Consider the following 26,419-nt stretch of genomic DNA (forward strand, 5'->3'; position numbering starts at 1 on the left):
CAGTTGCAATGCACAGCAGCTATAGACAGTAAATAAACAAATGAGCATATCTGTGTTTCAATAACTTCATTTGTGAACACTGAAATTTGAATTTCATAGAATTTTCACATATTAGAAGATTGCCTTTGATTCTTTTTCTCTCAATTACTTAAATATGTAAAAACCATTCTTAGGTTGTTAGGTGTACAAATACAGGTGGCTCACTGGCATTAGTTTGCTGACCCTTCTAAAAGATAAAGACACTCTTGTCCTCTAAAAGGAAAGAATAACCACAATATTATTATCACACCTAAAACGAAACAAAAACTAAGTTATTGTCAACTATCAAAATGAATGTTCAGTTTACCCAGTTGTGTCATAAATGTTTTTTACAGTTTATTTGAATTCTGACCCAAATAAGGTCCACGTCTTCTTTTTTTTTTGGCAGGGGAGATGGAGTCTCGCTCTTTTGTCCAGGCTGGAGTGCAGTGGCATAATCTCGGCTCACTGCAACCTCCGCCTCCCGAGTTCAAGTGATTCTCCTGTCTCAGCCTCCCAATTAGCTGGGATTACAGGTGCCCACCACCACGCCTGGCTAAGTTTTTTATAGTTTTAGTAGAGACGGGTTTTGCCATGTTGTCCAGGCTGGTCTCAGACTCCTGACCTCTGGTGATCTGCCTGCCTCAGCCTCCCGAAGTGCTGGGATTACATGCATAAGCCACCGTGCCCAGCCCTACATCTTTCAATCGTCAGTTTCTTTCTTTTTTCCTTGTTGTTTGAAACCGGATTATTTTAGCTGTAGAATTTCCCACAGTCTCAATTTTACTCGTTAAAGCCTTGTTGTTCCCTTTAATGTGTTCTTCAGTCACCTATATTTCTTGTAAGCTGTTAGATCTAGTAGCTTTATCAGGTTCAGAGTCAAGTTTCTGGCAACAGTATATGTGGTATTCTGTATTTTCTGTTGTATCACATCAGGAAGCACACAATATTAAGATTGATCAGTGGAGCCGGGCGCGGTGGCTCGTGCCTGTAATCCCAGCACTTTGGGAGGCCGAGGCGGGTGGATCACAGGGTCAGGAGATCGAGGCCATCCTGGCTAACACAGTGAAACCCCGTCAATACTAACAATGCAAAAAATTAGCCGGGCGTGGTGGTGGGTGCCTGTAGTCCCAACTACTTTAGAGGCTGAGGCAGGAGAATGGCGTGAACCTGGGAGGCGGTACTTGCATTGAGACGAGATTGTGCCACTGCACTCCAACCTGGGCGACAGAGTGAGACTCCGTCTCAAAATATAAATAAATAAATAAATAAATAAAGATTGATCAGTGGGTTCAAGTATTGTATCATTCATTCATTATAAAGTTCCCATCAGCCTTTCACATAATGGTAATTTTTAGCAGCTACTGATAATCATTGCCTAGATTCGATATTTTATTAAGATTAACAGAATGTACTGTAATTCTAATATTATTTCTGCATTTGATCACCAACACTTTTCTGTATAGATCTTTCCACATCAACTCTGGTTACCGTGTGGAACTTTTATACAGAAAAGACAGAATAAATGCTTGTCTTGACCCTTCTCCTAACTTATTTACTGGTTTTCAGAAGGAGATGTTTACTGAATATCTTTTTTTTTTTTCTTTTCATTTCTCAAATTGTTTCATATCTGGCCACTGGCCACTGGAAACCTCTTTAAATTGGCTCCTATGACTTTTTTTTTTTTTTTTTTTTTTTTTTAGACGGAGTCTCGCTCTGTCGCCCAGGCTGGAGTGCGGTGGCCGGATCTCGGCTCACTACAAGCTCCGCCTCCCGGGTTTACGCCATTTTCCTGCCTCAGCCTCCTGAGTGGCTGGGACTACAGGCGCCGACCACCTCGCCCGGCTAGTTTTTTGTATTTTTTTAGTGGAGACGGGGTTTCACCGTGTTACCCAGGATGGTCTCGATCTCCTGACCTCGTGATCCACCCGCCTCGGCCTCCCAAAGTGCTGGGATTACAGGCTTGAGCCACCGCGCCCGGCTCCTATGACCTTTTAATAAGACCTTCAGTAGTCTTTCTTGCTTTCTCATATTACAGAATGTTCTAGGTTCAACTTGCACATTTCTTGCTCTAGACCTCAAACCAGCACTTTTGCCAGGAAGTCCTGTTTGTTTGTTTTTTTTTTCTTTTAGTGGGAAATGGTATTTTATTCAATTATTTTATACTGATTTGTGGAAGAATGTAAAGAGCACCCAAGTTACAACTATTAAGATCTCAGGCTGGGCACGGTGGTGCACACGTGTAATCCCAGCACTTTGGGAGGCCAAGGCAGGTGGATCACCTGAGGTCAGGAGTTCACGACCAGCCTGACTAACATGGTGAACTCCGTCTCTATTAAATACAAAAAAAAAATTTAGCTGGGCATGGTGACGCATGCTTGTAATCCTAGCTACTTGGGAGATTGAGACAGGAGAATCACTTGTGCCTGCGAGGCGAAGGTTGCAGTGAGCCAAGATTGTGCCATTGCACTCCAGCCTGGGCAGCAAGAGTGAAACTCCATTTCAAAAAAAAAAAAGATCTCAGTGACGTAACATATGAGTATTTCTCATTAACTCTGCATGTTCATCATGGATTAATAAAGGGACTCTGTTCATCAGATTTTCTCAAGGACTCAGACTGATGGGGCTTTCTCTCCACACGTGCTTCAGTAGTTGTTGCAGCAGTCAAAGGGCAACATGGTTAATAAGGCACTGGCTGTCCGGGCACGGTGGCTCACGCCTGTAATCCCAGCACTTTGGGAGGCCGAGGCGGGTGGAACACAAGGTCACAAGATCGGGACCAGGCTGTTCCACCATGGTGAAACCCCGCCTCTACTAAAAACACAAAAATTAGCCGGGTGTGATGGCGGGCACCTGTAATCCCAGCTACTTGGGAGGCTGAGGCAGGAGAATTGCTTGAACCCAGGAAGTGGAGGTTGCAGTGAGCCGAGATCACGCCACAGTACTCTAGCCTGGTGACGGAGCGAGACTCCACCTCAAAAAAAAAAAAAAGAAAAAAAGGCACCGGCTTTTAAAAGCATGTGCCTTCTTTGAATGTCACAGTAGTGGATAATTTTTAAAAATCAGTTTTAAAAAACCCCAAAAACGTGTCTGACTAAAAGTGTCAGCTACCATTTTGTGTGTTGACTAATGCAAGTATCATGACTGTGCCTTAACTTCAAATGGAGGAGGAAAGTACCATCCTCCCATGCGTCCAAAAAGGGAGAGTTACCACAGCATGCTTTCTGGTCATCAATTATTCAGCGTCATCAAACAATCCAAAAGTCTCCTCTGAGTGATGCTAAGTATTCTAAATATCAGGGAGGAGATGCTCATAAGCAAGCTGTCACCCATACCCAGTATACAATTACGGAAAAGGAATAGGATAATCAGAGCAAACCCTCTCATTCAGAAGAGGAAGCAGTGCGGGACAACAGTTTTTAATCTAGAGCCATTCTGAAATCCAAATAAGTGGCTGTCTCAAGGATCCTCAACTCAGGGTAGAGAGAGTTTGTGATTGCTTCCTTCTGGTCTAGGAAAAAGATTTCCCAATCCATTGTTCTTTATGGCTGTGCTTCGACCCCCAAGGATATTCTTCTTTGTAAGATAATTTTTTTTTTCTTTTTTCTTTTGAGAGAGGGTCTCACTTTGTTGCCCATACCAGAAGGCAGTGCTGCTACAGCTCACTGCAGCCTTGACTTCCCAGGCTCAAGCGATTCTCTTACTGGGACGACAGGTGCGTGCCACCATGCCTGACTAATTTTAAAATTTTTTTTAGAGACGGTGTCTCACTATATTGCCCAGGCTGGTCTCAAACCCCTGAGCTCAATCCAAAATGCTAGGATTACAGGCATGAGCCACTTCAACTGGCTAATTTTTCTTTTTGTTTTAAAGACAAGATCTTGCTCTGTAACGCAGGCTGAAGTGCAGTGGTATGTGATCACAGTTCACTGCAACCTCTGTGCCCTGGGCTCAAGCAGTCCTCCCACCTCAGCCTTCCAAGTAGCTGGGACCACAGGCGCATACCATCACTCTCAGCTAGTTTTTTGTACTTTTAGTAGAGACGGGGTCTCGCCACATTGCTTAGGCTGGTCTCGAACTCCTGAGCTCAAGCAGTCTGCCTGCCTTGTCCTCCCAAAGTGCTGGGATTACAGGTGTGAGTCACTGTGCCTGGCGTAATTTTTCATATTTGTAATTTTTAGCCTGCACAATTTTATATCAAGAAAGACATTTAATTAACCATTTCATTACTGTTGGACTTTGAGCTTGGCTGCAGGTTTTATGGTCATTTTAATGAAAGCAATCTTAAATATTTATATAAACAGTGTTTCAAAATCATTTACATTATCTCCGTATTATGATTTGTTAAAGCTGAAAGGATTGTGTATTTCACTTAGGTTCTGCTCCCTCATTTTACAGACAAGGAATCTGATTTTGAGTAGTATTTCTGCAGTTACGTGACTTGTAAGTGCACAGATAGGCCTTGCACCTAGGCAGTCTGGCACCAGAGTCTGCTCTTGACCATTGTACTCTTGTGTGTCTCTGCTGAATTAAGCCTTAGTTAGCTAAGATACCGCCACTTCAAAGAGTGTTTTTAAAGTTAGAATGCTTTAGTAACTTTCAATGTTGAGCATTTTTCTATATGAAAATGTGTTATCCAACGATGTTTTTTCCTTAGTTTGTAGTCTATCATCTGGAAAATTTGGGACATTACTTAGTGGTTCATGGGACACCACTGCTAAAGTCTGGCTGAATGACAAATGCATGATGACCTTGCAGGTACAGTAGTTCTGTGAAATATTCTAAAGAATAATTAAATTGAATGATTCTGTGGCAACTTAAATTGATACCCATTTTACTCACAGGGTCATACAGCTGCAGTGTGGGCGGTAAAGATCTTACCTGAACAGGGCTTAATGTTGACTGGATCAGCAGACAAGACTATTAAACTGTGGAAGGCTGGAAGATGTGAGAGGACTTTTTCAGGTAAGATCAGGGTAGACAAGTTTTATAATATCATTGCTTTTTATTTGCTCAGATATATTTTCTCAGAAGTTTAAAAGCATGAAAGAAAACATTAGTATATTTAAGCTACTAATTTGAGTTAATGTAGTTTTTCTGATAAGTTAATATCTAATACCTTTAAAAAAAGATATAATGAGACCTCTCATAAAACAGCCAGGTGTAGACTGATAAATAGCTGTCTGATAAGCTATATATAATATGTGTATGTGCTCTGCATATATGTATGTAATTTTTGGTACATAGTTATATTCTTGGTTGTCATTTTAATACTTTTAGCCTGAAACTTCTAAACATAAGCCTTATTGATGGTCAGTCAGCAGTGTTATCTTCATATATGGAAGAAAGCATTATTAATGTCTTTATATTGAAGCACATTGTTTATAATGGATTTCAGGCTTTGTTTATGTTGTGGTTTATGGTGAGTATTCTTTTTAAGCCCCAGCTATTAAATAATGCCAATACTGATGCATCTGCTATCTAATAGTAATGTCACTGATTTATTTGTAGAGTACTTAAATTTTTACTGTGAATTTTAATTGGTGTTGTTTTTCCTCTCTTTTTGAATTTTTTCCTTAAAAGTTGGTAACTACCCTAGATAATATGCAAGAAGTCCCTTTGTACAGATAAAAGTGTCTTTTGGCTGGGCGTGGTGACTCACACCTGTAATCTCCGCCCTTTGGGAGACTGAGGTGGGTGGATCACTTGGGACCAGGAGTTTGAGACCAGCCTCAGCAGCATGGTGAAACCCTGTCTCTATTAAAAATATAAAAAAGTCTGTGCGCGGTTGGCTCACACCTGTAATCCCAGCACTTTGGGAGGCCGAGGCTGGTGGATCACAAGGTCAAGAGATCAAGACCATCCTGGCCAACATGGTGAAACCCTGTCTCTACTAAAAATATAACTGGGCATGGTGGCGCACACCTGTAATCCCAGCTACTCGGGAGGCTGAGGCAGGAGAACTGCTTGAACCTGGGAGGTGGAGGTTATAGTGAGCCGAGATTGTGCCACTATACTCCAGCCTGGCAGTGGAGCAAGACTCTGCCTCAAAAAAATAAAATAAATATGAATAAAAATACAAAAAAATTAGCCAGGTGTGGTAATGCACGCCCGTAATCCCAGCTATTCGGGAGGCTGAGGCACAAGCATCTCTTGAATCCTGGAGGCAGAGGTTGCAGTGAGCAGAGATAGCTCCATTGCACTCCAGCCTGGGCAACAAAGTGAGACTCTATCTCACAAAAGCAAGAAAGAAAAACGAAAAAAGTATCTTTTGATGGAAAGTGGATGATGACTAAACATCCTTCTATTTCTGCTTCAATATATATTATATATAGTATCAATCATTATTAATCTTTGCTAGCTAATCTAAGTCAACAAATACTGAACATAGAAAATCTGACTTCTGATCTCCTTCACAATCTTCAGAGAATGTTTTGTTCTTAAATTTATGGGCTATTCTTTGTTTTATATTTCTGTTATGTTAGAATATTATTTATTTTATAAGTTACTCTTGTTATTTGGGAAGAAAAATTAAAAATGCATTATCAGGTGGATGAATTCTTGGGATCAAAATACTATTTCTAGAAGTTTTTGGAGAAGACAGGATGAATATAAAATAACTTCCCAAGACTGATGATAAAAAAATATTGCTAAACCTTAAATACAAATTTTGGTTACCAGGCTTTCAACAGAAAATAAGATTTCTCTAACTTGAAAATTAATTTTTACTACTCACTGATATGTTTTATAATGTTTGTAAAATATCTAAAGCCATCAGCCAGATTATCTGTTTTATTGATATGCATTATTGTTTTTTAATGCAGGGCATGAAGACTGTGTAAGAGGTTTGGCAATTTTGAGTGAAACGGAATTTCTTTCCTGTGCAAATGATGCTAGTATTAGAAGGTGGCAAATCACTGGCGAGTGTCTTGAAGTATATTATGGACATACAAATTATATTTATAGCATATCCGTTTTTCCAAATTGTAGAGGTAAGGTTATATTATGTATTTAATGTTTTGTATTGAGCATTATTCCGTCCCATTTGTGAGATGGAGGGAGGAGGGCTGATTACTGTCTGTGGGGACTTGAATAATTTAGTAAATATATTTCATAAGTATCTTTCTCCTGTTTACAAAAAAGAAAATTGTATGGCGATCTTTATATTAATTCATATTACATTGTTGTGTTGTAAAAAGTTCTTGGGTATCTGAAGAAAGACTTTGTAAGATGTGACATGAATAAAAAATGTGATTTTGAAGTTGTATATGTTGTAGGTGACAAAACATGAAATTTAAAACTGTAATTTTAAAACTCTTTGGGTTTCAGAAAGTCAGTGTATCCGGAAAGATGGTATGTATAAATGTACTTAATTTTATTTATTCGAACTAATACTTCCTATATTCATTAATTTTAGACTTTGTGACAACAGCAGAGGACAGATCTCTGAGAATCTGGAAACATGGGGAATGTGCTCAAACCATCCGACTTCCAGCTCAGTCTATATGGTGCTGCTGTGTGCTCGACAATGGTGACATTGTTGTTGGTGCGAGGTATTTATATCCTAGTCAGTTATTAAATGTTATGTGTCTAGGCCTTCAGTAGGCACTAGAGTGTACAGAGATAAGCCATGAGGAATTTGAGGTGTCTTGGGCAGACTATATGGACACTTCAATTACTAAGCAAAACAGTAGTAGATTTTATAGCTTTCACACTAAGTGATGCATGATATACCGGTATTCTACTGCAATTGTGCAGTCAAGATATTGACTACAAAAGAAGTTAGAGAAGGTAGAGATTGGTGTGGGAAAACTTTCTGTAGAAGAAGTTTGAATTGGATTTTGGAAGATTATGAGTAAGAAAAGGTACACGAATTTTTGTCAAAGCTAAGAGAATAAGTTTCTTTAGTGAGAATGAATGCAGCATGCCTAGGAAGTGAAGGAAAATGGTGGAGTACTGATGCTGGGATAATAGGTACAATGGGGCTTAACTGTGGAGAACCTTTAGTGCTTTCATGCCAGGCATTTTTTAGATTCATTGCTTGGGGTTAAAGGGTTATGGTTCTTGAGCAATAAATAGAATTGAAGCAGAACTTATGAATTATTACATGTGTAGATTGGATTTAACTACTGGTGACAGTGGACAGGAAGGTATATTAGAAAGCAAATACAGTAGGAGTGTGAAGTTATAAGACATTGGCCCCACAATGCTAATGGGTAGGAAATCAATAAATGAGATAATCCAGAAGGAAAACAGTCAGAAAAAGGATGAAAGAAAAGGATAAAGCTTCGAACTGTTGGTGATTGGAAGTCCCCATTAATAAAAATGGAGAAGTGGGAGAATTGGTTAGGTACAGAAAGTGATAACTGTGGCCTTAGACTTCCTGAGGTCTGCAGTGGTGGTGAGCCACACTCACGCCAGTGGATCATGGTCATTTGAACTGGATCCTAGTATAAGAACTGAGGCTAAGATAAAGATCTTGCAAAGCTTCCAAAAGCAAACCATAGAACACCATTCTCTGAGAGAAGAAATATAGGGGAGGAACAGAAGACTAAGAACTGAGTTTTATGATACACCATTAGTAGAGAAAAAGAAGCTAGTAGGTTAAACAAAACAAAGCAATTCAAATGTTGACATTTCTGGGAGACAGAAAAGGAAAGATTTTGGAGGGAGATTGTTATCAGTGTCAAAAAGTGTTTGAGGAATCAAGGAATGGTAAGTTTGGAAAGCATTTGGATTTGGTTTGAAAGATGTTATTAGTGACTTTTGGCATCAATCACATTTTGAATAGAAAACGATAGGAAAAAAGGCAAATAAGAGGAAATAAAGGGTTGGAGGAGATGGATGAAGGATCATAGACTACTCTATAATGCTACTGTAGCATTGAAAGCAATAAGAAGGCCAGCTGTTGTGGCTCACACGTGTAATCCCAGCACTTTGGGAGGTCAGGGGGAAGGATCGCTTGAGCTCAAGAGTTCGAGACTATCCTGGGTGAGCTCCCGAGACCCTGTCTCCACAAAGAAAATTCTTTAATTAGCTGGGCGTGGTGGCATGCATCTGTAGTCCCAGCTGCTCAGGAGACTGAGGTGGGAGGATTGCTTGGGCCCGGGAATTTGGGGTTGCGGTGAGCTGTGATTGCCGCTGCTGCACTCCAGCCTAGGTGACAGTGGGACCCTGTCTCAAAAAAAAAAAAAAAGAAGAAAAAGAAGGTGACAGCTATAAGGGATAGAAGGTCTAATAAAGTGAGTGTTTTATTTTTTGGCTGGGACAGGGGGTGATTTTATAGGCTTAGTTTTTTTCCCCCAAGCATACTTGAAGTTGAAGAAAAACCAATAGAAAGAGTGATACACATGTTTGTGGATGATTAAGTTAGAAACAGGTTTCCTGTAGAATGGGCCAGGATTAATACAACTGGAAGTGTCTAATTTGCTTCTCCTATCTCAAAATTTATAATTAAGAAATCATGGAGATGAAGTCATTTTTCTGAGAAAACAGCTTAAGGATGGCCATCTAATCCAAACATTAGGCCATTTTTTTCCCCCTTGATTGAAGTTACATTGCTAGTTACTGGCATAGTAAAGGAAGACCATATTTTTCTACTGAACATCTGCTAATTTTAAGCCCTACATTGGGTCTTTGAGCCCTTTATAAACTAAACTAGCCCGCTACCCTTCTCTATATGGTAATAACTATATAATATTGACTTTAAAACTACATACTATAGCTCTAGATTCTTACGATGGTAAATATTTAACTTGGAATTGGAACTTGTATAAAATACATATTTCTCTGTTCTTTGTCAATAATTTCTCTATTAAATAGTTGACATAATAGTAGTATGTGCTGAAGACAGTGCTGTAATCAGCAATTAATACATGCTAATGTTTCTCATTCACAAATACAGATGATTTTTACTATGGATCATTCAGGTGTGATAATGTTAATGTATTATGGCAATGACTTTTAAAATCAGTTTATTTTTCCTTACAGTGATGGCATTATTAGAGTGTTTACAGAATCAGAAGATCGAACAGCAAGTGCTGAAGAAATCAAGGCTTTTGAAAAAGAGCTGTCTCATGCAACCATTGATTCTAAAACTGGCGATTTAGGGGACATCAATGCTGAGCAACTTCCTGGGAGGGAACATCTTAATGAACCTGGTAAGTATTTTATTGTACCTAGTAGGAAAAATTCACCATATTTGGCTTTTGGAATAATTAAGAGAAGAAAAATAAATGTTGTTTTGCTCGTGTTTTAGTGTTACTCTTATTGCTACATGCTGATTTTTGAGAATTTCTACTATTATAATCACTGTGAGAAACCATGTTCTTGCCTCTGTCTCACAGTAGACTTTGAATTAAGCTTCTCATAAACAGGAATTAAAAAATAAATCTCCCAAGACTTAGACCATTTACAGTAGGCATTCAAAAGGCACTCATTTAATACTTTTTGGTTGATTGGATTCTCTAAGAGGGGTTGTACAAACTGAATATTAAAACGAGTTTAAATACATAATTAGCCAGGTGTGATGGCATGTTCCTATGGTCCCAGCTACTCAGGAGGCTGAAGTGGGAGGATGGTTGAGCCCAGAAGGTCGAGGCTGAGCTGAGACCACACTATTGCACTCCAGCACAGGTGACAGAGTGTGACTGTGTCTCAAAAAAAAAAAAAAAAAAGACTTTAAATCAAGCATTGTCTGTGTAATGAGTTGGGAATCATTTGAGTTTGAAATCAGAAGACAGTAGTCATCTCAAATGAAATCTTGTGTTGGATATATCCCTTGACTGCATAATTATACCAGTGCTTCTAAAAGCTTGATTCATGGACCTCTGGGGATTCTGAGATCCTTTCAGGATGTCCATGAGGTCAAAACTAATTTTTGTAATACTAGATATTATTTGAATTTTGTACATTGTGTTAATGTTTGCACTTATGGTACAAAAACAATGGTGGGTGAAACCATTGGTTCATTAGTATGTAAATCAAGGCAGGGGCATTAAGCCATTCTGGTAATGTTCTATTTGCATGCAGTTGTAGTTTTTAAAAAAAAAAAAAAACGGTTTGCCATTAAGCATGTCCTTGATGAGGCATTAATATTAAGAATTACAAATTTTATTACATTTTGACACGTCTTTTTAAATATTCTGGGTGAGAAAACATAAAGTAGACATAAAATAAATCAAAATACTACAGTGTCTCAAAGAAAAGAACTTGTGCCGTCATTTGAGTTGCAGGCTAAACTGCCAGTTTTTTCATGGAGTGCTATTTTTATTTGAAAGAATGACTATGGTTATTTAGGCTTTGGTATTTGGCAGGCTATTTTGGAAAATGAACAAAGTGAGCATGTTCCCTCAAGGAAAATAACTGACAATATATGTTGCCAAAGATAAAATTCAAGTGTTTGAGTGAAAATTGAAATTTGGGAAAAATGTATCTCCAGCAGGAACTTAGAAGCTTCCCATTTGTATTGATACCAGTGATAATATTAATAAATGCCATTTTTTAATGTGGAATAATAAACTATATAAATATGCAGAAGATCTGCGTAAGTCATTGAACCATTATTTTCTGTATGACTAGTATCTCATACCAACTCAGACATGGGTAAAAGAGCCATTCAAAGTGCAAGATGGCCAGGCACGGTGGCTTATGCCCGTAATCCCAGCACTTTGGGAGGCCAAGGCAGGCGGATCACGAGGTCAGGAGATTGAGACTATCCTGACCAACATGATGAAACCCTGTCTCTACTAAAAATATAAAAACAAAATTAGCCAGGTGTGGTGGCAGGCGCCTGTAGTCCCAGCTACTTGGGAGGCTGAGGTGGGAGAATGGCACGAACCCGGGAAGCAGAGATTGCAGTGAGCCAAGATCGCGCCACTGCACTCCAGCCTGGGTGACAGAGCAAGACTCGGTCTCAAAAAAAAAAAAAAAAAAAAAAGTGCAAGATAGACCAGTGGATTTTAGTGTAATAGAGCATGAAAAACTCATTGATGCTGTTTCAGATTGTACACTATAACCTTTAAAAAACTAGTATTTCTGGCCTATCCACATTTTCTGAAAAGACTCGTCTTCTCTTTTTCAACTACCTCTGTGTGTTAGGCTGGATTTTCTTTATGTGGTCAACCAAAATAACAAATTGAAACAGATTAAGATGGGGTAAGAGGGGAGATTAAAGTATGATGGACTAGGCCAGAGCCGGCATATATTACACCCACCTAGATTCCACTGACCATTACTCAGTAATGTGACATCATGTGACTGCCCGATGCAAGGGGACTAGATAATGTAGTCTCTGGCTAGACAACTACAGCTGTATCCAATGGAAGAAGAGCATGATTCTTTGGAGGATGGATAGCTGTCTCCGCCACTAAAGGCCTTGTTGAGAACGTGACATTTGTGTAAAGTCATTAAAGAGGCAAAGGAGCAAATACTGCCAATATCTGTGTAAAGCGTATCATAGGCAGAATAAACAGCCAGTGCAAAGGCTCTGTGGCTGAAATTGGCAGATGAGGGGACAGGGAGAATAGTAGAAAGTAAGATCAAGGCCCGGCGCAGTGGCTCAAGCCTGTAATCCCAGCACTTTGGGAGGCCGAGACGGGCGGATCACGAGGTCAGGAGATCAAGACCATCCTGGCTAACACGGTGAAACCCCGTCTCTACTAAAAAATACAAAAAACTAGCCGGGCGAGGTGGCGGGCGCCTGTAGTCCCAGCTACTCTGGAGGCTGAGGCAGGAGAATGGCATAAACCCGGGAGGTGGAGCTTGCAGTGAGCTGAGTTCCGGCCACTGCACTCCAGCCTGGGCCACAGAGCAAGACTCCGTCTCAACAAAAAAGAAAGTAAGATCATATAGGGTAGTAGGGACAATTAATTTATATTTGGTCTTGTATACTACTCAAGAGTTTAGGCTTTTACCAAGTGAGATTAGAAGCATTGATGGGTTTCAAGCAGAAGAGTGTCAGGACCTAGTTAAACTTTTGAAAAAATTCCTGAGGGTGCTGGGTGGAATATACACTGTCAGGGGCCAAGGGCACAGGTAAGAGGCCGTTGAATCAACCCAACTGAGAAATGATGGTGGCTTGGACCAAGGGATGATGATGGAGATGTTAAGGAGACAGTTTTCTGGATATAAAGAATGAGCTGGGCCGGGCGCGGTGTCTCAAGCCTATAATCCCAGCACTTTGGGAGGCCGAGATGGGCAGATCACGAGGTCAGGATATCGAGACCATCCTGGCTAACACAGTGAAACCCCGTCTCTACTAAAAAAATACAAAATACTAGCCGGGCGAGGTGGCGGGCACCTGTAGTCCCAGCTACTCGGGAGGCTGAGGCAGGAGAATGGGGTGAACCCGGGAGATGGAGCTTGCAGTAAGCTGAGATCTGGCCACTGCACTCCAGCCTGGGCGACAGAGTGAAACTCCGTCTCAAAACAAAAAAACAAAAAAACACTGAGCTGATAGAAGTAGCTGAAGTGGGTGCTGAGAAGTAGCTGAAGGAGCTATGGGGTTGAGAGAAAGGTATCAGACTTTCCTACTTTTCAGCTTGAGCCACTGGATTAATGGAGAGCCATTTATGGAATGAAATGTGTTAGGAAGATACATTCACTAATAAGACTTGTTTTATTTTTGATGGGCCGGTTGCTTCCTAGTAGAATCACGTTTTGTTAACCTTCCTTTGACTAATAGTATTCCTTCTAACTGTTATTTTTTTGGCCACTTTCTAGTAAAATTACATTTTTAAATATTTAATACAATTTTATTTTAAAACAAAATCCATATTCTCTTATGTGTAAATTTTAATGTTAAGAATTTTCTATCTAAATGTTTTTCAATTTTACACTGCCATTCTACTTTTGATTCTTAAAATTTTTATTTTAAGGTACTAGAGAAGGACAGACTCGTCTAATCAGAGATGGGGAGAAAGTCGAAGCCTATCAGTGGAGTGTTAGTGAAGGGAGGTGGATAAAAATTGGTGATGTTGTTGGCTCATCTGGTGCTAATCAGCAAACATCTGGAAAAGTTTTATATGAAGGGAAAGTATGTCGACTTCTACTTTCTAATTACTGTTATCTTAAATCATTAGGCAAATTAAAGGTTTCCTTTGCCCCATAGTGATAAAATTTTCTTTGTTTTGACATTTAAAAATATATTAATGTGGGATAATAATCTTTTTTTTTTCCCTGTCTTGAAATAGATATTTTAAAACTATCTTTCCATGTAGTGAGAGCTGCATTTGATAGACAAATTAGCAATTGTCTGTCACTTAGTAGTTTTTATACAAAAGCTGTTCCCAGCCATTTTGTATTGGGAGCTTCTGTGCCACCTTTCATCTAATACCTCATGCCTGGCTATCTTTAACTTGACAAGACATGAGGGACCCTGCAGGGCAGTGCTTAAAATGCCGGCATGTTTTGATGAGTAGGGCACAGTAACAGCTAATAATTTTGACCTTGGTATCAACCAGTTGGAAACTCTCCTTTGGCTCTAGAATTAATATGTAGTTGTAATCCATCCTTCATCCTCACCCCCATCCCCTAATGAAATACTAATTTTGCATCATATGCAGATGGGGGCTATTAATCTTTATCTGCCAAAAAGGAAGATTTTAGCACTGTACTTTGGAGAAAATTTAAGTACTATCATTATTAAAATAAAGAACACATCTATGTTATCTTGTATGTTATTAATATATGTGAACAGATAATAAACATGTGTCTCCTTTTTATATTCCTACTTTAGGAATTTGATTATGTTTTCTCAATTGATGTCAATGAAGGTGGACCATCATATAAATTGCCATATAATACCAGTGATGATCCCTGGTTAACTGCATACAACTTCTTACAGAAGAATGATTTGAATCCTATGTTTCTGGATCAAGTGGCTAAATTTATTATTGATAACACAAAAGGTCAAATGTTGGGACTTGGGAATCCCAGCTTTTCAGATCCATTTACGGGTAAGTTAGTGTTTATATTGAGTCTTACGTAGTTCCATTAGTGTTGATTGATATTTTTTATGTTTTCAAACACACATGTGATTAGCTTTTTCAATAAATACCAACATCTACAGCAAGGTTTTACTTCACATTTGTATGTTTAAGCCTCAAATTATGTAGTAATTCTGTATTTTACAGAAATAATAGTAAATTGTTGTCTTTCAAAAATACAATCATACTATAATGGAATTTCTGTTATTTGAAACAAAAACAAACTTGTAAGTTCTTTTATATAGTGTTTCTTTTTAAAAATTATATTTTGGCAAAATTTAGTAAATAATTCTATTTTCACGTGAGGCTAAATTGGTCAGTCATGCATCAAATCTAAAGGTGAACCCTGTGGGTAGTTTTAGTTTATATGTGATAAATATTCTACCCGTTCATTTTAAGTTAGTTGTTTGTAACATCGTATGCAATATCTCAGATGTTATAAATGCAGTTAGGTGCTCATAACAGTCTGTAAATTGTAATGCTGGTGGTACTAGTCCAAATTCTGGCTCCTAAGAAGTGGAATCTAATCCTAGTAATATTAATGTGAGTTCTGGAGACTGGTATAGGAGGAAATAAAATGCCTCCTCTAAATAACATTTTGAGATAGGCACTTGACTGTTAATGTTTTCCTCTCGTCATTTCTGATTCACATTTTTCATATGCTAGTGCTCTTCCTTGTTTAAAAGGACCTTATATTGTATTCCTGTCCCAAATCCTTATGTAGATCCACCTTTTCTTTCCTGAAAGCTACTCCACATTCCCAAATTATCTCTTCTCCTTCTACTTCAAAATTTCATTGCCCATTCATATAATAAAACTAATGTTACCTGCATCTTGATTTAAATAGAATTATCAGGCCAGGTGCGATGGCTCATGCCAGCACTTTGGGAGGCCGAGGTGGGCAGATCACAAGGTCAAGAGTGCAAGACCAGTCTGGCCAACATAGTGAAACCCCATCTCTACTAAAAAAGAAATACAGGCCGGGCGCGGTGGCTCAAGCCTGTAATCCCAGCACTTTGGGAGGCCGAGACGGGCGGATCACGAGGTCAGGAGATCGAGACCATCCTGGCTAACACGGTGAAACCCCGTCTCTACTAAAAATACAAAAAACTAGCTGGGCGAGGTGGCGGGCGCCTGTAGTCCCAGCTACTCGGGTGGCTGAGGCAGGAGAATGGTGTGAACTCGGGAGGCGGAGCTTGCAGTGAGCTGAGATCCGGCCACCGCACTCCAGCCTAGGCGACAGAGCAAGACTCCATCTCAAAAAAAAAAAAAACTAAAAAAGAAATACAAAAATTAGCCAGATGTGGTGAATATGCGCCTGTAATCCTAGCTCCTTGGGAGACTGAGGCAGGAGAATCACGTGAACCCAGGAGGCAGAGGTGGCAGTGAGCCGAGATTGCGCCATTGCACTCAGGCCTGGGCAACAGTGCAAGATTCCGTCTGAAAAAAATAAAAAAATAAAAAAAATAAATTATCAAAGTAACTCACTACTGAATTACAGATGATCTGATCCTCCAAATACTTGCACTTAAAAAGAAAATAAGTGCTTAATATCTGGATATTTTTGTTGTTGGAATTTTAGACTATAGTTCAAAAGAGTGAACACAGATTGTAGTACTGTGTAAGCTATTTTGCATGTGGGATACAGGAAAGGAATTAAAGCAGCTGACTTTGTCTGGAAACCTAGGAAGCACTTGGCTTGTTTTGCCCTTCTAAGACTCTTAACTTTATAAGCATCCTTACTTTTTTTTTGTTTTTGTGGACAACCTGATTATTTCCCTAGAGATACTAACAAAACATAGGCACATATGCCACACATTCGTAAATGTATAAATGGAAATCTCTTTCCTTTGTAGTTTTCATCCCCTTTCTAATTCTCTTCTCCAGTGGGTTGTAAGCTTCAGTGGATATTAGCAATTTTGTTCCCTCCTGGATCCCCAGCACTGAGTCCATTGTTTGACACATGAATTAATGAACCTGGAGCTCTAAAAGATTAACATTTAGTGCCTCTGGTTTTGGTAACAACAATAGCAGGAATTCTTGTGAGTTTGTATAGGAACAGACACAGGAATTGATTGTATGTATATATATTTAGGTCAGATATCACCTGCAATTCTCTTTTGATATTTGAATTAAGCTTTAATATTTAAGTGCTGGGGCTAAGATATAATAAAACATTAAAGTTAAGAAAACTTGGATACTCATTAAAATTTCAGTTTTTTCCCAGCTATAAGACTTCTAACTGTAGTTTCTGTCATTCTATCATGTGAAAGTTTTGCTCTTATGTTTTTCTCCAAATGTAGGTTCTTCTAAAACAAGCATTGTGCTGTTTGAAAAATTCAGAACTTTGGTGCACTTCTGCCTTTTCTTTGTTTTGCATGCACAGGTGGTGGTCGGTATGTTCCAGGCTCTTCAGGATCTTCTAACACACTACCCACAGCAGATCCTTTTACAGGTGGGATGCAGTTTTGATTCATGTTATCTTTCTTCACTAAATGTATAGCATCTTGCATTACATGGCTTTACATCTTGGAGATGTCATCCAGTAACTGATAATTCCCTTATCTGTATTTTCAATTTTGATGGATCTCCTTTTCTTTAACTTCTGATTTTTGCTTTTTCCTGGAGTAGTTGTGTAGATTTCCTCATGAATTTTAAAGAGCATATTATTAGAACTCATTGTTTTCTCCAGGAGTCCTTCCCACCAGGAGAGCAGTGTAGTTAAGAACATAGGTTTTAGAGTCAGACAAACCTTGGTTCAAAATTGGGCTCTACCACTTACTTGCTGTGAGAAGTTGGCAAGTTACCTAACCTGTCTGAGCCTATTTTTTTTATCTGTGAAATTAGATAATAGGGGAACCCACCAACCAAGACACAGCATGAGTGCTATCAATGGCGAGATGCTACCAATCACGAGCAGAGAAGGAGCCATGTGAGTCCCTGCTATTGGATGGAGCAGTACAATCAAGAAGTCTCCCCAGGCATATTTTGACTTAACATGGAAGGAGACATTCCACCCAGCTACCCAGGAATAGTCTTCCTAATCTAAGTTATTAATGTCCTTCTTGAAGCCCTTGAAGTGTTGGTGTATCTCTTCAAAATGAATTTATTTACCAAGGTATGCATGCCTCAGCGTCAACACTACTGGAAGAAGTTGCCAGAGTTAGACTTTAAGGCAGCTGAAGAAGTCTCTATTTTCAGAATGGCTTTTGATATCTTATATGATGCTGTTGTTGGATCTTCAGACAGAGTTCCTCGACAGTATACTCAGTTTGGGAAGAGATCATAGCCTTTAGATATCCTCTGGCCTTGCAGATTAGTACTGTGAGCTATAAAAATCACAATCTACAGTCCTCTCTAAGCCAGATTGGACAAACATACAATGTTAAGTTAGGGTCATGAAGTTGTGGATTGCTGTCAGTGAGCTTCCTTTTTCCTGTGAATGTTCTTGTGGCCCAGATGCAAATGGTTGTACAATGTGCATTGATAACCAGTAAATGAAAATAATTAACTATCGCACTAAATGCTGTGATGGTACAGTGGCTGTTAAGGAAGTCTTTGATAACATAATGTGATTTCAAATGGTAGTAAGGATCTGAAGAGTAGATAAGATGGCTTTCTCTTTATCAGCAGTTCAGAAACAGTGATGCCCTGAAACTTAATACCAAGTGAGAATCCAAATCACTTTGGTGTCCTTTTTTTCTAGAACAGAAAGAACATACCAAGCTTCAACTAATACCAGCAAAATCAAGAAAACTCCGGGGGCCATTATAACCAGAGTGTATCTCACTGTTCCATAATGTCAGTAACTCAGAAGATGCAGTGCTTATGCAGATATGCAAGATAGCATACACAATGTCCAAGAGAATTAGGGTATCATTAGGATAATTGAATACCTTTTATATAAATATATAACAGCCTCTACCATATTGAGGTATGAAAATAAAATGGCATAATATGTGTAAGTGCTAAGCAAAATGCCTGGCGTATATTTAGGCCAACAGTGTATGTTAGTCATTGTTGATGATGATGTTTTCCCAACTTTGTCAGTGGCACTGGGGCCAAAAGATTTCCCTGTCTGGCTACAACTTAAAGTCAATCTTAATTCTTCTTTCTTTCCCATATTAATTTATGCTGTCCTTAAACTGCTAATGTTTATTAGAATGATCTGGGAAGCTTGTTTAAATTACTTATCCCAGGGTTCTACGGCCAAGAGATTCTGATTCAATAGATTAGTGAGGAGGTTAAAACTAAAACTATTCATGATCTGATCTCTCACCAAAGGATTCTAATTAAATAAATGACCTTGGTGGTAGTTTGATCTTAGATTTTTTTTTTTTTTTTTTTTTTTTTTTGAGTCAAGAGTTTTGCTCTTATTGCCCGGGCTGGAGTGCAATGGTGCGATCTCAGCTCACCACAACCTCTGCCTCGCATGTTTAAGCAATTCTCCGGCCTAAGCCTCCCGAATAGCCAGGATTGCAGGCATGTGCCACCATGCCTGGCTAATTTTGTACTTTTAGTAGAGACCGGGGTTTCTCCATGTTGGGCAGGCTGGTCTTGAACTCCTGACCTCAGGTGATCCGCCCACCTCAGCCTCCCAAAGTGCTGGGTTTACAGGCGTGAGCCACCATGCCTAGCGATCTTAAAGTTCCCCAGGTGTTTCTAAAGTGGAGCCAGGTTGGAGTACCCCTGGGTTATGGGTGGACTCTGGAAATCTGTGTATTGAAACTGTGATTCATTCAGGTGGCCAGAAAACCATATTTAGAAAAGTGTGAGACGGTACTTTACCTCTTAAGAGCTTAATGCCTTGGGCAAGTTATTCAGCCTTCTGCTTCTAAAATATTGTGAATTATAATGGTATCTATGTAATACTATAATGAATATATTCATAGAAGATGATTAGCTGGCATATGGTTAAATTTCAACAAACCCATTTATTCTGTGTTTCTCATTATTTTAATTAATCTTACTCTTTTTCTGGTTTTGCTTTTTTAATTTTGTTTGGCTTTTCTGTATGTGTTGCACCGATTATAACAACTCCTGGAATGTAAATTGAGAGAGGCTAGAACAGTAGCTCATTTTTCTTCTTCCCATAAAGGCTGATCCAGTATTCTGAATATCTCCAAATCCTGCTGATTCTCTCTCTATACTTACTTTTTATCTTTCCTTCTTTCTATTTTCAATAGGACAGCCATAGGTATTATCTATAATAAAATGTGACTGGGCTGTTGTCATAGTATCTCTGACTTACCTGAGTCTTTTCCAATTGTCTTATGTGCTAGTTAGTCCCACCCCTTTACTTCAATAAAATAGCATTCACATTTCTTTCTACAAACTTTTATTTCTCTCCAATCCACTTACATTTTTGTAATTTACTAAACTTCTACAATTATAATATATAAGGTGTGTAATGTTTACTTTGTAGCTAACATTTATTGGGCACTTATAACATGCCCAGGCACTGTTCTCAGCATTTTTCTGTATTAAATTTATGGCATATTTATTATGTATAGTATGACACCATTGTGAATTCTGCTTAATAATGGAAATAAGCAAAGGAGAGTTTGAACTTTATAATTTGCAGTCACCTTTGCTTACTAGGAGTATTATTGTATTGTAGGTGCTGGTCGTTATGTACCAGGTTCTACAAGTATGGGAACTACCATGGCCGGAGTTGATCCATTTACAGGTACATACTTTTTGTTTCTTTTTCCTTTTTTTAGATTTTAAAAATTCATTGGAACTTTTATTTAATGAAAAGAGTAAGAAAATTTGTGTCATTTTCTGGTTGAGAACTTTTTGTGTAGTAAATCAAGACCAAACTTGTCTGGCTTTTCGAGTTTTCTCAGAATTGTCTCATACTACGTATTAGAATCATCTGGGGAGCTTTCCAAACGTACTTCAGCCTTATCCCCAGAGATGCTTACTTGGTCTAATTCTGCTGTGAGTTAGGGACTTGGCAAAGGGTAGTTTTATAATCTTCCAGTGTGATTCTAATATGCATCTAGGAACAGAAACTACTGTTTTACTGTAGTAAGTCTGCTTTCCTCGCTACTATTACAAAGTCTATGTTTATTCTCATCTCTTCATTCTTACTTAATGTGTTGAGAATATTATTCACTGGATTATAAATTGGTCTCTTTAAGAAGACTCAGGAAAGAATTTGCTTCTGTGATTTAGGCCTGGAATAGCTATCATTCTTCTGAGCAACTAATTGTTTTTTAATCCTTAGTTATCTAGTCTACAGTCTGACATACCTAACTTGTTCATTGATATGTGCTGGTATGTTTTCGTCTGTATTGGCTGCCAGTAAAACACAGAGCTAAATTTGTGGTTCATCTCTTTCAAGTTTGACAGATATCTTGGCATTTTTTTTTTCTACTTAATTTTTATATTCTTCGTAATTTATATGAATAGAGAAATTGAGTAACATATATGTTATTCAGCATTAAAATAAACACCCATAAACCTACCACTCAATAACTAACCTAGCACGTGTTTTTATTTTTTATTACTTTTGAGATGGGATCTTGTTTTGTTGCCTGGGCTGGGCTCAAACTCTGGGGCTCACATGATCCTCGCACCTCAGCCTCCTGAGTAGTTGGGTTTACATGCGCATGCTACCGTGTCCATCACTTGGCATGTGATTTTGTAAGCTATTTTTTAATTGCATAAGTAACATTGGTTAGCAATACTGACATATAACATAATAACTCTAATTAAGATTATGGATTCTGGAGTGAGAATCTAAATTCAAATCTCAGCTCTACTACTTCTTATGTGCTTGACCATGAACAATTTATTTGATGTGTCTGTGCTTTTGTTTTTCTCATTTGCAAAGTGGAAGTAATATCTACTTCCTAGAATTAAGAGCTTAAAATTATAAAATTTATGTAAATAACTTTTTACCAAATTGATGCTTAGTAATTGTTAGCTGTACTTGTTAACAAAAGTTAACAGTGCTCCCTCCCATTTTCCAGAAGTTAGTTTTTAACAGTATGGTGTATATGTTGGAGCTTTATATACCTTAGTACAAGCTAATGTCACCTCTTGCCTAGAATAATGAAATAACTTCCAAATTGGTCTCTCCATGATCCATATTGCAGACAGTGATCATTTTATTGTTTACTCTTATGTTTATGCACCTCCCTTGATTAAAAAACTCTTCAGTGGCTTCCCAGTGAATATTTTTCTTTTGCTTTGCCTCACATTCCTCTCTGCCTTTCCTCTATCCAGCCATACTGACTGGTGTCAGTTTCTTGAGCATATAATACTGTTTGCTACCTCCAGAGCTTTGAACTCACTGTTTTCTTTTGACATACTTATGTATTGCCCTTTGCCTTGTCATTTAGACCACAAATTATTGGCTGTTTTTCTGCCTTTTCTTTTTTACTTAATTGTGTAATACAGTGTTAGATAAGCTCAGTGAAACTTTTCTGAACACCCACATATGTCCTTTGCTAGATCACCTACTCTTATTTTTCATTGCATCCTGAACTTTTCCATCAGGGAACTTTTCATTATACATATTTGGATGATATTTGATTAATATTTGCATTCTTAACACAACTACTAGACTATAATGACCAAGAATGCAGGCAGTGTGTGTATAGCTCATTTTTATGTCGAGAAAAATTTATTCTTTATAAACAGAATTAATTTTATACACCAGTCTAAGTGTTTCATCTTTACCTTCATCCCTTTCTATTCCTGATATACTCAGAATATTAAAATCTTTTATTCATATTTTTGCACAGTACCTTAAATGTACATACATTAGAACAAAATGGGTTTACATTGATTCAGATTTGAAATTTGAGATGTAAATTAGATTTAAATTATACTTAATTGAAGTCACTTTATTTATTGAATATTGATGAATTTTCATCATGTGCCAGTTTGTTCATGATCAGATACTGAGCTTCTCTTAATATAATAGAGACTTAAGATGTGAAAAAAAGTGTAAAAGACTAGGACTTGGACGGGCCTGGTAGCTCATGCCTGTAAAAAAAAAAAAAAAAAAAAATCAGTCATGCCTCCATGATGGAGCTTTCATAAAAATCCCAAAGGTGGCCGGGCACGGTGGCTCAAGCCTGTAATCCCAGCACTTTGGGAGGCCGAGGCAGGCGGATGATGAGGTCAGGAGTTCAAGACCAGCCTGGCCAATATGGTGAAACCCTGTCTCTACTAAAAATACAAAAATTAGCCAGGTGTGGTGGTACATGCCTGTAATCCCAGCTATTCTGGAGGCTGAGGCAGGAGAATTGCTTGAACTCAGGAGGTGGAGGTTGCAGTGAGCCGAGATTACGCCACTGTACTCCAGCCTGGGCAACAGAGCGAGACTCTGTCTCAAAAAAAAAAAAAGGCTAGGACTCCTCAGCAAACCACCATGGCACACATTTACCTATGTAACAAACTTGCACATCCTGCACATGTACCCCGAAACTTAATAAAATAATTAAAAAAAAAAAAAAGACTAGGACTCCTGTCCTTCAGGGATTTATAACTTGGGAATTTATAAAGATGATGCAGAAAAAGATTAGAGCAAACGATAATGCCTACTACATCATTTGGAATAAGCGATAAAAGACATAAAAAGGGAGAGATCAGCATGCCTTAGAGAAGATGAGAATGGAAAGTTTCATACAATTATATGGTATTCTTTGACATTTTTAAAAATGTATAATTTAGATTGAATCTTAGGCCAGGCTTGGTGGTTCACACCTGTAATCCAAGCACTTTGGGAAGCTGAGGTGGGAGGATCGCTTGAGCCCAGAAGGTCAAGCTGTAGTGAGCTGTAATTGCACCACTGCACCCTGTCTCAGAAAGAAAAAAAAGAAGTAGAAACTATGAGATGATCTTGTTCTACATTTAAGCTTCCATTCCCCAAAGCAAAAAATATTATATCAATAAATATAAATTAACCAAAATATTGTGGATATTTTTCCCCTTGAGGTTGCTTGTTTATTGCATGCACTGAATAGTTGCATATCTCAATAATTGTCAAAACTAAGTCATATAGTTAGTAAAATCTCATTTTTGATCACTACTTATGGTTATCATCATCTTCTATTCTTTAAATAGGGAATAGTGCCTACCGATCAGCTGCATCTAAAACAATGAATATTTATTTCCCTAAAAAAGAGGCTGTCACGTTTGACCAAGCAAACCCTACACAAATATTAGGTAAGTCTCTTTAATTAATTTTTTCACATATTCACAGACTGTTTGAGATGTCATCAAGGTTGTTTCTCTTCCCAACATGTGTCAGGAATTGGATACTTAATATGAATAGAGATTTCTATTGCGGTATTAAACAACTATGTCCACCACAAATATACAGTCTGGTAAAGGATCCATAATACTTTCTAAGAAGCCTTACACAAATGTAAAGTAAGTAATTTATGATGACTTTAATAAAAAAAAATTAAAGGTAGAAAATGTAAATTCTACCCACTCAGGCTCTTAATGTTTTTTTAAAAAAAATTAATGAACGTCAATGAGTCAAGCATTTGAAAAATAAAGATCTTATCTTTAAAACATTAGTGGCCCTCAGAAATAATACAAGTTCATTTTCAATTGCCCATTAGAAATGAATCTGCTGGCCTGGTGCAGTGGCTCATGCCTGTAATCCCAGCATTTTGGGAGGCCAAGGTGGGCGAACTGCCTGAGGTCAGGAATTCAAGACTAGCCTGGCTAACATGGTGAAACCCTATCTCTACTAAAATTACAAAAATTAGCTGGGCATGGAGGTGGGCGCCTGTAATCACAACTACTCTGGCATGAGAATCACTTGAACCTGGGAGGTAGCTCAGTTGCAGTGAGCCCGAGATCGTGCCACCGCACTCCAGCCTGGGCAACAGAGCAAGACTCCGTCTCAAGAAAAAAAAAAAAGAAATGAATCTGCTTTAGCGACTTTGATTGCTTTTTCTGTTTGTGTTCCTCAAAACAAAATAACAGTGTTTTGTTGTTGTTGTTTTGGACTAAGGGTACTGTTAGCTTGTTCGCCACAAAGATTATGATGAGAATTAATTGGGATAACATAACATAACATACTTACCAGAGTATAAGGCAGGGTCAGTATTGTAAAAATTTATAAAAATCATTCATTAATGTTTTCTTAATTGCTTTATTTTGGATAATGTAGTATATGCACACTTTTCGATGTTTTTTAAAAACTCGTGAAAATCTAACAGGTATCTTGATATTTGCATTCCTTAATAAACTTGATTTTTGTTTATTAGAGTTTAAGTTGTTAATACCTGAGATTAGTGAAACAGGCCCTAGTTTCCATTTATAATTGATTTCAACGTTGTAAATTTGGATAATTTACCTTTATTATCAGAATTTGGACTTTTTTATTCTTGAGATAAAGATTTTTAAAGAAACACAGTAACTCAAAGTCATAAAAAGGATACTGATACTAAAGATACATGTGAAGGATTTGAAGGAAATTGTTTCATGAAATGTGAACATGGGAAGAAAGGGCAGTATGTCCATTAAATAAATTTTTAAAATAATGTGATGTCAGATATGCATATGGAACTAAGTCATAAATTAAATGTTATCAGTAGGCATTTAACTCTTTCGACTATTTCATTGACAACTGTAGAAGTTGACATAAATTGGCTAAAAAGTTGTTATAAATTTTCTCATGGAGAAACTAGGTTATTGATTTATACTTGAATATATATTACACATATTTCTTTGAAAGTCATTCAAAATGGAGGCTGGACGTGGTGGCTCATGGCTGTAATCCCAGCAGTTTGGGAGTTCAGGGCAGGCGGGTCACTTGAGGTCAGGAGTTGGTCACCATGTTGGTCAGCCTGGCCAGCATGGTGAAACCCCATCTCTACTAAGAATGCAAAAATTAGCTGGTGTGGTGGTGCATGCTGGTAGTCCCAGCTACTTGGGAGGCGGGAGCAGGAGGGTTGCTTGAATCCCGATGGCAGAGGTTGCAGTGAGCCAAGATCAAGCCACTGCACTCCAGCCTGGGCAACAGAGTGAGATTCTGTCTCAAAACAACAACAACAAAAAAAAATAGGGCTGGGTGTGATGGCTTATGCCTGTAATCCCAGCACTTTGGGAGTCTGAGGAGGGTGGATCATGAGGTCAGGAGATCAAGACCATCCTGGCTAACACGGTGAAACTCTGTCTCCACTAAAAACACAAAAAATTAGCTGGGCATGGTGGCAGGTGCCTGTAATCCCAGCTACTTGGGAAACTGAGGCAGGAGAATTGCTTGAACCCGGGAGGTGGAGCTTGCAGTGAGCCGAGATCACACCACTGCACTCCAGCCTGGGTGACTGAGCAACACTCCATCTCAAAGAAAAAAAAAAAAAGACAAAGCTCACAAGCCTTATCCTTACTTTATGGTTTTTGATAATTGTGATAATTGCTGAGAAACATCTTAA

General features: G+C 38.4%; 1 protein-coding gene across 2 annotated transcripts in view; it reads left to right on the forward strand.

The window, feature by feature from the left end:
* Window positions 1-26,419, forward strand: part of PLAA (phospholipase A2 activating protein) — a 43,780-nt gene that overhangs the window by 12,628 nt on the left and 4,733 nt on the right. For both annotated transcript variants that reach the window (XM_023203886.1, XM_023203887.2), the window contains 10 exons: window positions 4,676-4,776; window positions 4,863-4,983; window positions 6,843-7,010; window positions 7,436-7,571; window positions 10,009-10,178; window positions 13,896-14,053; window positions 14,756-14,975; window positions 17,392-17,460; window positions 20,626-20,694; window positions 24,090-24,191. In XM_023203886.1, the coding sequence (XP_023059654.1) occupies window positions 4,676-4,776; window positions 4,863-4,983; window positions 6,843-7,010; window positions 7,436-7,571; window positions 10,009-10,178; window positions 13,896-14,053; window positions 14,756-14,975; window positions 17,392-17,460; window positions 20,626-20,694; window positions 24,090-24,191 (1,314 nt within the window). The remainder of the gene's footprint in view (window positions 1-4,675; window positions 4,777-4,862; window positions 4,984-6,842; window positions 7,011-7,435; window positions 7,572-10,008; window positions 10,179-13,895; window positions 14,054-14,755; window positions 14,976-17,391; window positions 17,461-20,625; window positions 20,695-24,089; window positions 24,192-26,419) is intronic.

Source organism: Piliocolobus tephrosceles, chromosome 14 (assembly GCF_002776525.5).
Source record: "Piliocolobus tephrosceles isolate RC106 chromosome 14, ASM277652v3, whole genome shotgun sequence".
NCBI classification, from domain to species: Eukaryota; Metazoa; Chordata; class Mammalia; order Primates; family Cercopithecidae; genus Piliocolobus; species Piliocolobus tephrosceles.